This window comes from Phaethon aethereus (assembly GCF_964289735.1).
Source record: "Phaethon aethereus genome assembly, chromosome: Z".
Taxonomy (NCBI): Eukaryota; Metazoa; Chordata; class Aves; order Phaethontiformes; family Phaethontidae; genus Phaethon; species Phaethon aethereus.
In genome coordinates this window covers 21,494,858-21,507,946 of record NC_138577.1, presented here as the reverse complement: position 1 = coordinate 21,507,946, position 13,089 = coordinate 21,494,858, and the positions used below count along the sequence as shown (strand labels likewise).

At 39.9% G+C, this 13,089-nt stretch overlaps 1 protein-coding gene across 1 annotated transcript in view; it reads right to left on the bottom strand.

Annotated features, from left to right (window-relative positions):
• Positions 1-13,089, bottom strand: part of DDX4 (DEAD-box helicase 4) — a gene marked incomplete at both ends in the record, with an annotated part of 57,709 nt that overhangs the window by 11,804 nt on the left and 32,816 nt on the right. Inside the window, 4 exons of the mRNA XM_082013764.1 lie at positions 9,427-9,513; positions 9,669-9,939; positions 11,785-11,884; positions 12,700-12,845. Coding sequence (XP_081869890.1) covers positions 9,427-9,513; positions 9,669-9,939; positions 11,785-11,884; positions 12,700-12,845 — 604 coding nt within the window. The remainder of the gene's footprint in view (positions 1-9,426; positions 9,514-9,668; positions 9,940-11,784; positions 11,885-12,699; positions 12,846-13,089) is intronic.

Here is a 13,089-nt window from a genome sequence, read left to right as displayed (position 1 = left end):
TTTGGAGGTTTACTACAGAAATTTTTAAGATGTTTTTATCCTACAGTAATTCAAGCTTCCCAAACCTCTTACTACAATTACACTGGCAGAGAAAAACAATTCAATCCATTTGTACAAACACAGGGAATTGCTGAAAATCCCGTGTGGCTTTAATAGCAGGACTACAAGGTGCCATCTCCTCTAATTTTCTGTCCCAAGACCACAGCAAGCAGAGACTCCCGATGACGACCACAACAGCGTGACTGACTTCTAATGGAGAGCTGTGACATGGGGAGAGCTGCAGCAGATCATAGCAACAACCACCTGCACTCAAGGCTAGTTTCTCACAAATGTACATTATAACAAAGACCCCCAAAAAACAGGCTACATAGCTGAGAACGGCTTATCGTACAGATACTACTCTCTTCCCATAAACACCATATTCGGCTTTGAAAAGACTCATTAATTCTGGCGCAGCATCTTTCAAAGGAGATATGACCAACAGCATCACATTTCTCCAAATTAAAGGGTAGGAAACACACCACCAGACAGGCAATACATACAGAACTTCCAAAAGCCAAACCAGCGTCACCAAAGGCAAACTGTTAATTATCAGATTTGCAAACTCTTGAATTTCTGCTAAGAAAAAATCCTGGCTGAGCTGGCCCTCAGGAGACAGCGGGGCCATTACTTCTTGGCTCACTTATCTTAAAACGATGTGGCTCCTACCCCACCCTATGCAGTCCCAGGCTGGGTGTACTTTTCCAATGACGGGGTTTGTGTATCAGGAGGCCACAGGGGTGAGGAGAGGCATGGGCTGCCCAGTGCCAGACAGCCCCTTCCAGCCAGCCCAGCGGGCCCACCACAGGGCACAGATGAGCCCCTCAGCCATGCTGGTGGTGCCTCAGGTAAGCTGTGTTTAAGAAAGGGCAAAAACACCAAATACCCAGAGGAAGAGAACAAAAAGGAACAAGCAACAGCAGAGGGAACACCAGGGCCAGAAGAGGAGGAGCTCCATAGCAGAGCAGGTGTTTCCTGCAGCCCACAGAGGACCCACCCCAGAGCAAATAGGCTCTGCAGCCTGTGGAAGACCTAGGCCACAGCAAAGGAAAGGTGAGAGAAGGAAGGAGCAGAGTGAAACCCCTACACACCCACCACAACAGTCCCGCTCCCCAACCCTCCCCATACCACTTGTTGCCACTCTAATGGGAGTGAGTGTAACCTACAGAAATAACAAGGCAGGGAGGAGAAGTCCCTGGAGTAAATTTGCACTTGGAAAGGGGGACAAGAGGTAAATCTAATAAATTATTGCTTTCTCTTCTTAAGTTGTACATATTGTACTTGCAGTCTTTGTGCACAAGAAAAATTTCCCAAAGGAAAGTGGTTCAGTCAGGGTAGGTTACATATTCCCTGGTCTAGACAGTAAATGTGAATAAGGCAAGTGTGTTCAGTTCTAGAAGTGATCTCTAAAGTTTGAGCAGACCAACTGCTACAAAAAAAGCTTACAGTGCATGCTCAGCAATTCGTTCATTCTGGTGAAGAATGACATCTTTTACTTAGTACATTGAAGTGTTCTGCATATGACCTCAAAAATATAGAATCTCCTAATGAAAAACACATCTTTCCTTTAATATAATGAAATAGAGATGCAGGGGTAGTTTCACAGTGTCAACCGGTATATAATAATGGTCTTAAAGGGAGAAAAACAGCATTTTGAAGTGGGGAGAGTGGAGGGGCAAAGTTGATTGTTTGGGTTTTTTTTAGTTTATCAAGACAAAAAATTATTGGCAAGTCACCTATCTGTTTTTACCTCCCTACTACTAGTGGTAAAAAGGAAGTGCACCAAAAGGCCAAAATGGAGTCAACTTCTTTCTGTTCAAACCTCATTCATCCTTCCAGGAAAAAAACAGTATTTGTAAGCAACCATCCCGTCTCTTGTGATCATGTCCATATTTTTCTTTGAACAGTAGAGGAAGAGCAAAACATTGCATTTTTTAAAGTTTGGAGCTAGTAAGGACTAGATATTGAAACCTATTTTAGCTCACCCAGTTAAAAAAGGAGGGGAAAGACAACTGTGCAAGGAAAGCCTGCTTGACAGTATCACACTGTAGTAGTGATATCAAGCTAGTGCACTAAGATCAGTTAACTACAGCCACCGCACATTGTTTTCTCAGACAATACCAGCAGTCAACAAGCATATTTACAGTGAGCGCCAAAGAAGATATCAGACTCTGATGAGTCAGGTTTCTACAACCATTTTAGAAGCATAAAGGGGAATAGATATATTTTCAGTAGTGTTTGGCTCCCAAATAATTTTTCCAGTTAATTCTAACAGAGCTGAATCCCTAGTCTTGAACATGAAGTAGTTCCTCTAAGTATCCTTCCTCACCATAATATTTTCACTTCTGCTTAAGAAATAAAAGACAAACTCATTACACTCAAAGGTGCCAAAGACTGTACTGTACAGCTACTTCAAAGAAAATAAAACAGCATAAGATAAAAAACATTTAATATTGCTATTCCAAGCACTACTGAACTAGAGCCTAGAATTACTGTCCCACTTGATTCCATCATTTTCCTTAATTGGAAAAAATACAAATATCAGATAAATTTGAAGAGAATGCACTTAAATGTTAAGACTCCCACATCCTTTGCCAACATTCCACAGGCATATGATTTCTTCTACTGTTGCTTATTGGCTACTGCAGTTAAGAGATGGAAACAATCATGCCATAAAAATCTCAAACAACAGAGGATTTATAAGAAATGTCATTGCCAAAGACTGGAACTGAACACACACAACAGTCACGAAGTAAAATCTGCAGTGACAGAACTAAACAGTATAGTCATCTTCAGCAATCCCTAGTGTAGAGGACCACATACAGACACCCAGATCTGACCAAGACTCATCCAAATACAGTGTTACTGAGGTCAAAAGCTGTGACAGAAGTCACAATTATCCCCCTCTTGTGTCACCAGGGAATCCCCTGGAACTGTTGAACAGCATGCTCAGATTACTGAACTGGCTAACACAGAAAAAAACCTCACTTATGACTTAGCATTAAAGGTTTACAAAGAGGAATGCAGATTCTGCATAAAGCCAGCTGACACACTGACAATGTCCACTGAGCTCGCTTTCTAATCCTTGCCCCAACTTAGATCAATAAGAAGAGACAGGTGCATTCTCTGGTATTTTTTTGAACTAACTTGCAGGAGAATGCAAATTCCAACAAATATTACCAACAATTAAAAAGACATTTTCAGAACACGCTGTGAAGTCTTCCCTATAGTTTGCTTTCCTATCTGCCAAAACATCCTGAAGGACTTAATCTGGTGTGAAATAGTTTTGAGGACATACTATTGTATCTTTGTCGCTCTGAACTCTTGTTTACAATCCTCCAATTCCTACACACTTTGTTTTTGAGTGTAGAGGAAGCCCTTCATGAAATTCAAACATTGTCAGAATGCCTGCTTTCCTCAGCTACTACTACCTACAGACCCCTTAGAACTAGTCCATAGCTCATGAGCAGCTGCAAATCAAAGGCTGTAAACCACTAATTTACATCCTTTAGTGGCAAGAATTGGACATTGTACTCAAACTGGCATCCCATTAGCATGAAAAGCAGAACACATGCTGTCAGTGTTGAACATAGTTTTATGTATGTCCCATAAAAATCTAACCACTTTCACTTGGAAAAAAATTCCCAACTACACATCTCTGGTCTATTGTTGGCTGCTCCATTTCTCTGACTACCCTCATAGTACATGCAGCAAATGATTTCCATTTCAGTTCATCTTGAAGACGGATGACTACAATCACACCCTCAGTTCAGAAGAAACTCTCCTCAGCCTTCTTCATTCCTACTGCTACCTGAAATAGTAGGGTTCACACAAGGTCCCCAGTGCAACCTCTTGCTCAAAGCATCAGTGAGGACACTGGATGATGTGACTCAGGGCTTTGTCCAGTCTGCTGTGGAAACCTACCAAGGATGGTGTTCTGCACAGTTACAGAACTCCCTCTCCTGCCCCATCCCCAACTCAAAAGGTGTAAGGTAGGAGGCAAAACAAAAAAAGCACTCTGTGATCTCACTGGTCCTTTAAACAAGGCTAAGCCAGGTTCCCTTCATTAGTTTATTCTAGGTTAAAAGTGGGCCATGACTGTTTTTCCTCTGGCTTCTTTTCACAGAAAAGGAAGGCTTCATAAGCTGTACAGCTTCCTCCAAAAGTCAGCTTGCATTCGTTGTGGAGAGCAACCAAAAGCACCCTCAATTTCTTAGGGGAAATTCAGAATGGATGCAAAAATCCTCAAGGAAACTTGTGCAGAAAAGGAGCCATGCTGCCCAGGTTACTGTATTCTGAATTATAAAATTCATAAGCTGTGGATGTATTTAAGCTTGAGTTGCAATTTAGGTATACCATCCCTTCAACTCACTTCCAAGTACATAATTAAGACTCATTTTTACTTTTTTGCACATTATGTAGCAGTAAAACTACAGTCTACCAGAGTAACAGTATTTGTGTAAATAGATACTTAAGTAGATAAATACTTTTGAAAAGATATTAATACAAAAAATAAGACAGCCTGCTTTTCCACAATAACAGAATCCGTAGTACTGCTCAAATCAGTTCTGATTCTCACAAACTAGGGCATTAAACCTTCAGTCTTGTAAGCAAAGCTTAAAAGTATTATTTCCCTGTATTATGCAGCAAGACTGTACAAGAAACACCACAGCATTGTGTGAGAACATGAAAGAAGCTCGTAAGCTTCTTCAGCTGGTATTACATACTATGATTACAACTACTTTGCTATTTTCCTTTGGGACACAATGATATGCATCTTTGTAGTAATTTTTTACTGGTAAATAAAAAAAAAAATTTCAACCATAACTTTAAGGAAATCTCCTTGAATTGTTAATGGCTGCTTACCCTCTATAGCCTCTACAAGCCTGGGAAACCCTTTTGGACATGAGCCACTAAGCTTGTTCTAAAGGAAGCTTTTCCACAAGAGATAACAGAAGAGTACTTCTGTTGGTCAAAGGCAAAACCATTATACTGTTGAAGCAACACAGGGCTCCTTCCTTCTCTGAAAAAGGTTCTGTAAAAACATGTCCTTCAAGTAAGTTCTGCATGTAGCCACTGACCTTTAGTTCCATATGGAGATGGCAGATTTCTATGCATGTCGAGGTAGTACCAGTTCATAAAACTGCAATGACATATGCTTTTTTGTATATCTCATGTAGAAGCAACGATCAATATGCACTCATCAACCTTTTATTAAGTAACTTTACAAGATATTTAACAGACCCTTAATCTTAAGTCATCTTGTCACTAGATTCAAATTTCATAACTGACCCATTACAAAAAGGCATGAACATAAGTTTAGATGAGCCCTTTACATAAAGCTCTTTCCCAAACTAGGTCTTCACAAAACTCTCTTCCCATGCAAAATTTTTATAAAAGTAGTAAGTTCAAGGAATCTACTATATTCCACTTGAAAAAAACCCCATCTTTTTACAGCAGCATATTAGCTACCAAGCATCGAACACTGAAAGTTTTAACACTTAATACCTAAAGTGTTTCGTAAGAAATCACTTTGGATGTCCTACATTAAGGGATAATTGTCACTGGGTTCATCATAACAGAGTACACATACACCGTTGAAAAGCTTTAGCGTATGATACAGGGTACTCCTTTAAACATTAAGTGTTCCACAAGTTCAACAGTAAGGAACATCAAGTGTAACAGTTCACTTAAAGCACAACAGAATACAATCTAGTTTGGTACTAAAGTAGTTTTAATCCCACGACTCAAATGCACTTGCAGAATATGTCATCTTCATTCCTCCTGGATTCATACTGCCGTTGCCTCTGCCTCTGTAATTCTAGGAGACAAGAACAGGTACTAATTTAGAATCATTAACACTTTCAAACAGTAAAAGTCACCACAAAACAATTTTATCTTTCTACATTCACGTGTCTCAATGTAATTTGAACATCTTTTTTTTTTTTAATAAATACAGAAGCTCTTTCAACATTAAACTTCTATACCTAAGGTTTTTAAACCCCACTGGAAAATTAATGCACTTTAATCAACATCAGATTTTGGGAATAATCCTTCCCAAAGTTCAAATCCCAACTTCTTCTCTTACCTAATACAAATCACTTCGCCCAACTTTTCCTCAAAGTTTCCTTATCCACTTCTTATCTAAGACCGTCTGCATGACTTTCACAGCAAAATCTTTTTCATTTGGAAAGAGGATGAAACTCAGTCATAGAACCACATAATTTTTAGGTTGGAAGGGACCTTTAAAGGTCATCTAGTCCAAATTCCCCTGCAATCAGCAGGGACATCTTCCAACACGATCAGGTTGCTCAGAGCCCCATCCAACCTCACCGTTGAACATTTCTACAGACAGGACATCTAGCACCTCCTGGGCAACCTGTGCCAGTGTTTGACCACCCTCAGTGTGAAAAATTTCTTCCTTAGATCTAGTCTGAACCTACGCTCTTTTAGTTTAAAACTATTACCCCTTGTCCTGTTGCAACAGGCCCTGCTAAAAAGTCTGTGCCCATGTTTCTTATTGGCCCCCTTTAAGTACTGGAAGGCTGCAAGAAGGCCTCCCTGGAGCGTTCTCTTCTCCAGGCTCAACCACCTCAACTCTCTCAGCCTGTCCTCACAGGAGAGGCGTTCCATCCCTCTGATCATTTTTCTGGCCTTTCTCTGGACCCAGCCCAAGACAGCACCAGTAAGATATGGACAAGGGCTCAGAGCTGGATGCAGGACTCCAGGTGGGGTCTCACCAGAACAGAGTAGAGGGGCAAAATCACCTCCCTTGACCTGCTGGCCACACCGCTTTGGATGCAGCCCAGGATACGGTTGGCCTTCTGGGCTGCAAATGCACATTGACAGCTCCTGTCCAGCTTGTCATTCACCAGGACCGCCAAGTCCTTCTGGGCAGGGCTGCTCTCAATCCCTTCATCCCCCAGCCTCTACTGATACCAGGGGTTGCCCCAACACAGGTGCAGGACCCTGCACTTGGCCTTGTTGAACCTCATGGGCCCATTCCTCAAGCTTGTCCAGGTCCCTCAAGTATGTCAACCGCACCACTCAGCTTGTTGTCATCTGCAAACTTGCTGAGGGTGCACTCAATCCCACTGTCTATGTCACTGATGAAGATATTAAAGAGTACTGGTCCCAGTACAGACCCCTGAGGGTCTCATCACCAATCTCCATCTGCACATTAAACTGTTGACAACTATCCTCTGGATGTGACCATCCAACCAATTCCTCATCCACCCTACAGTTCACCCATCAAATCTGCCTTTCTCCAACACAGAGATAAGGATGTTGTGGGTGACCATGTCAAAGACCTTACAGAAGTCCAGACAGACAACACTGGTAGCTCTTCCCTTGTCCACTGATGTGGTCACTCCATCACAGAAGGCCACTAGATTGGACAGGCAGGACTTGCCTTTAGTGAAGCCATGGTGCCTGTCTCAAATCACCTCCCTGCCCTCCATGTGCCTTAGCATAGCTTCTAGGAAGATATGTTCCAGGATCTTGGCACAGAGGAGAGGCTGATGGGTTGGTAGTTCCCAGGGTCCTCCTTTCTACCCTTTCACAAACGGGTGCAAAAAGTTTCCCTTTTTCCAGTCACCAGGGACTTCACCTCACTGCCATGACTTCTCAAATATCATGGAGAGTGGCTTGGCAACTACATCAGCAACTTCCCTCTGCTATAGAAGTCATCTGCAAGATTGTCCCAAAATAACTGGATAAAAGCCTCCAAGAGATTCCTCTTTCAAATTCATTATTTGATTATGAAATGGCCCTTTCATGCACTCCATTTGAAAGAGAACATAAGTATTATAAAAACATAAATGTTAACCTTTCTTCCCCTGGAGAAAATGTATTGGGATGCTTATTGAACACTAGATGATTCATGGCTCTCTTTCACAGTAATAGTGCAACAGCAAAAACCAGCTTTAATAGTTAATTTGAAAAAACAAAATAAAAAGAGGGCTGATTATAAATGCACAGTTCCTGTCAGAATCACTGACATCAGAACGTCTCATAAGACAGAAATGAGAATCTGATGATCTCCAACTCACGAGTTGGTGCACTGGACATACGTGATTAAGAGGGCAGTACTCCCAAGGCAGACAGCCAGATTTCCCCTGAAACTATTCTATTCCCAAGTATGTGAATGAAGAGTCACAGTCAGCTTTGGTTACTCAGAGGTTGTAAAGAACATGAAGGACGTGACTTGGCCCTAGAAATGAGAGATTTCATGAAATGCCAAGAGAAAATCCACAAAGGTTGGAGGCATCTATTTGGAAGCAATCTAGACTCAAAAGTTGATGAGATCCACCTTTGCAAGCAATCTATACAAATTTAAAAAGCATGTCTAAACAGCACTATCGAAGAAAGATCCACTGAGGCAACAAGTATGAGAAGGATGCTAAAGTTTAAGTGTGTAACTGACATCCAAAGAAGACCCAAAGAAAGAAGATTCACACCTGATTAGGGAACTAGTCAGGTAGGTAAATACACCCAAAACACCAAATACTTTCAATAATTATGGTATGGAAAAAAGATAATTAATGAAAGGCAGGTCTAAGTTTGAACTCGCACTTCAGACATTCTGTAACAGGTGATATTAATTATTTGTCTTGTGGTCTCTAAGAGAGTATTAACATTTGGAATGCAACTGAGATGTGATAAAATGCCCATGGAAGCAAGAGGTCAAGGAAGGGCTTTTGATGAAGACACTGAAATACAAGTAGATAAAAGGAAGAAGTATCAAACATCAGGTGAAAAACACTATCGACCAAAGAAGGAGTAGGCATAGAATTTAAATCCTAAACTAGTGACTGCAGAGTGATTTGACAGCTATGCCACCTAGGCTGTCTCATCTATGCAAGCTGTATTTTACCATCTGGTATGAGCAACACTAAGAGACCAGAAGGCTCCTCCTCATCACAGACATTAAGAACAATTTTGACATGGATCAGACTGGGGCATATATCTAAGTATAATTAGCTGAAGTTTTTAGTCAAATGAGTTACTTGATTGAGCAATTCATAACAAGCAGTGACTGTATAATTAGCAACTATTTGCTCCTACCCTATATGTGCAGTAGAAGCACTTCCAGAACTGCAGCCTTTGCCTATGTTTGTGAAAATCTTTTCTTCCACAGAGTAATTCTTGACACTACAGATCAAGACTAACACAGCTAGTACAGCCACACTGTAAGTGTCCAAGTCAAGCAAATTGTCCAAAAATAGTTTCAGAAATACCAAGCACTTTGAAGATGCACAAGTACGATACGGGACATAGTTACAGTTGAAACCATTTCAGTGGCATTACTCTGGATACCACTAAACATAGTTTTATAGTGAGAGAAAGTTCTAAAAGCCAAGACTTCTAGTTCATTTCCAGACTTACCTTTTGGGTATTAACTGATGTAAAGACTCTTTCTCCTTGAAAACCAAAAGCAATTTCTTCCAGCCAAACGGGAACTTCCTGCTGGGCCTACATAATTAGAAAAGTGAATTTAGAGACTTTGACTGCTTTACCAATTCATATGAAGAGTTCCGTAATTGTACCAAAGAAATAATAGTTGCTCACTACATTAAAGTGAAATCCTAAAGAGCAGGAAAAGTTAAGCACTAAGATTTGAAACTTACATCTGAAAGCACTTTTACTAGAGATTGTGCAAGATGGCCATCTGAACTGTTATCAAAGAAGCAAACTGCTTTGCCTGTATTTCCACAACGACCAGTTCGTCCAATTCGGTGTACATACTCTTCAATGGTGGAAGGAAGATCAAAATTAATAACATGTTGAACATTTTCAATATCCAGACCTCTTGCTGCCACTGAAGTTGCCACAAGAACTGGACATTTTCCAGAACGAAAATCCTGAAGAGCTACTTCTCTCTCTCTCTGTTCTCTATCTCTACAAAGAAAGCAATGGTTAGAATGGATGCCTTGAAAAATCTGCAGTATTATTTAAGATACAAGTTCAAAGGTCATGGACAGAAGTGGGGGTGGGGAGGATGGATGGATGATACAACCACCGACACACTGCCAGTTTAGGTTTTCTGAATTTTTAACTGATTAGCAGTAAGACATAGCAACTATTTTAATCTAAGTTTCCAGATAATATTTTTTTTTTAAAAGAACCAGTGATAGTCATTTATGAAACTCACTGATTGGAAGTTGATTAACTGATTAACTGATTGCTTCTTTGTGCCACAGTTTAAAGTGCTTTTCCTACTGCTTTGTAGTACGGAGCCAGAATAGCAAAGATGAAGTCTACCTAGACTCCTGCATAGGCCATTTTTCAGATATACTAGAAAGTGTGGCCAGCCAACAGTCTACAACTTGTCTTTCGTTTATCATGAGAAGAAAACTAGATTTGCTCTGGGGTTTGCATTTTTAAAGAACATTTGCAGATTATCCAGTACTTAAATACAGTAGATCCGAGTTTAATTCATGTTCTTTGTTGTCCAAATGAGAGAATAAATTAGAAAGCTAAAACCCAGTGCTCCTTTGAATCTAACATGGGACTTTTAGTGAAGACTGGTATGACCACTATTCCAGAGAAGAGCACTATCCTAATTAACTTCAACTCAAACTCAACTAAATCATAAATCAGAGGCATTCATGAGAGTTTAGCAGCTTCCATGGAAGCTCTTTATTAAGTATACCTTAACTCACAGTGTAGTAATTCTACAGAAATGTGTTAAGAATCTGCTTCCACACAAGACAGGTTGTGGGAGGGCAACTGAGGTTAGCCAAGAATAGAAGGCCAGATCTTCTCAAAATGACCCTTTACACACGTGTAAAACTGACAGGGCACAGGACACACAAACATCTTGCATCTGTGCACTAAGATAATTTTAATCCATCTACAACCTTGATATTCTCATGTCTGTCAGAACACTGCCCAAAACATCATTTTATTGGCAAGAATTCAAATTCCTTCCTCCTATTACAAGATGAAAAATATTGCAAAATTACATTTTAGATGTGCTACAGTCTACTGGGAATCTTAAGATTTAGTTTGCTGTCCTACACCGTGACATATAAATGAATGCCACAGCTCATTACGTGAAAGACCATTTTTTTAGATGGGTTTAGACCTGGAATTAGCAGCTATTTCACCTTGTTTCTCAGCATTTGTTCAAGTATGCAACACTAATGAGTAGACTAGAAACACAAGTTAGAAGCATCGTCTCTTTAGATCGATCTCCATACAAATGCTATGGCCATGAACACATCGAGGCAGAAATCACAGTATCAGAAATCTGTATGGTACACGACTCTACTTATTTGATCACTTTCATGAAGCTTGTAAAGACAGAGTGGAAGGTCCACAACTACCACTTCAATTTATGAATATCATCTCACCAATAACACCAAAAGGTCTGGTTTTGGTCACACAAATGATGACAAAAACTACATAAAAACACCACCTTATTCTACTGAATTTATTCTGTACTGATTTTTTTTTTTTTTTAGCAGTATGCATAACATTATCCAGTTCATATACAGCTTTTGACATGTGGTCAACCAGAAATGTGTACTCAGCAAATGGTGTGAGAACTGGCCTTCAGAAATGCTACATTCTCAATTGGGCAGAGCTGCTGAGGATTACAGGGCTGTGTGAAACAAGGCAGGCTAAGTCACACAGATATCGCCAAACATGAAATCTCAATAAAAGCTTCTCGTAAGACACAGTATTAAGTCTGACTTTCATTTAATACAATTACCTGACTTTCAGTTAAAAAATACTTACCCATGGATGCTAGTGGCTGGTATTTTTTCTTGACAAAGAAAGGCTGCAATGTAGTCTGCTTTTTTCTTTTTGTCCACAAACACCATGGTTCGTTCATGACCTATGTTAAACAAGAGTTCTGATCCACTGCAGTTTGAAGCGTGATGCATTTTCACTATTCACAGTTGCAGTTACTTATATGAACACCTAATATCATAAGGGGTTTTGAATGAAGTCTTTAAGGTATGACTGCAATTTCTTGCCTGTGTTGAACTAATTAAATTCAATCCATCAATTTCTAGATCAACACAAACCTAAGTGAAGACAAGTGCCTTGTGTTTTTCTCCTCAATAAAAGGAGGAAACAAAATCTTGTTCTGTCACAGGTATGTACTCCCTTTCTACAGCATGTGGCTAAAAGTGGCACACCATTCTAAGCACTGAACGGCAAGGTACACGGACCATTTGATTCCAAACTCCCTTCCACTTTTCAGCATTAAAACTTAAGATACCTTCAGATGTATGGAAATGGAAATATGGAAAATGCAAAAATGGAAATGGAATGGAAAAATGGAAAACAGACAAAGCCCAGCCATTTACAAAATAGAGGCCCAAACGTTCACATAAGAAGTTTAATATACCTATAACCTGAAGATAATACCTCCAGATGCTGAAGTACTGTATTTGACCATATAAAGTAACCATATGGCAAGCTTGTCTGATAGTACTCAATACAGATGAGACCTTGACAAATACCCATAACACAAATATGCCTAAAAACCTATAGCTCCCCAAGGTCTGCTTCAAGCTTCAATCAGTAGTCTTGCAAAGCTTGTAGCACACATAATAGAACTGAATCATGACCTGGTCAACAGCAAGAGCACAAGTTTAAAAACAATTGTCCTTGTGGAAAACAATTAGCAATAAGGAAAGTTACCTATGCTTTGTAGAATTTCTATCAGTTTATCCCTCTTGGAATACTGAGGAACCTGAAGAATATTTTGCTGAACATCACTGCAAGCTCCACCCACATGTCCAACAACAACAAATAAATAATCAATTTTCAAAAATTCGCCAGCCAGCCTTGAAAAGAAACAAAACCGAGCAACATTAAATCTGTTATGTAGCCTATTTTTGCTTTAAGATCAAGCAACTTCGTTTTTATTCAAGCAAACCTCACCACAAATACTTTTATTATTCTTCCCAAGGTAGAGGATGTAAGTAGTCATATGCACATTTTTTAAAAAGCTAAAAGAGTCAATATTGCTTTCTAGACATCTGTACAAAAAACCTGATAAATAAGAAGGTGCACAGACTGATTACATCC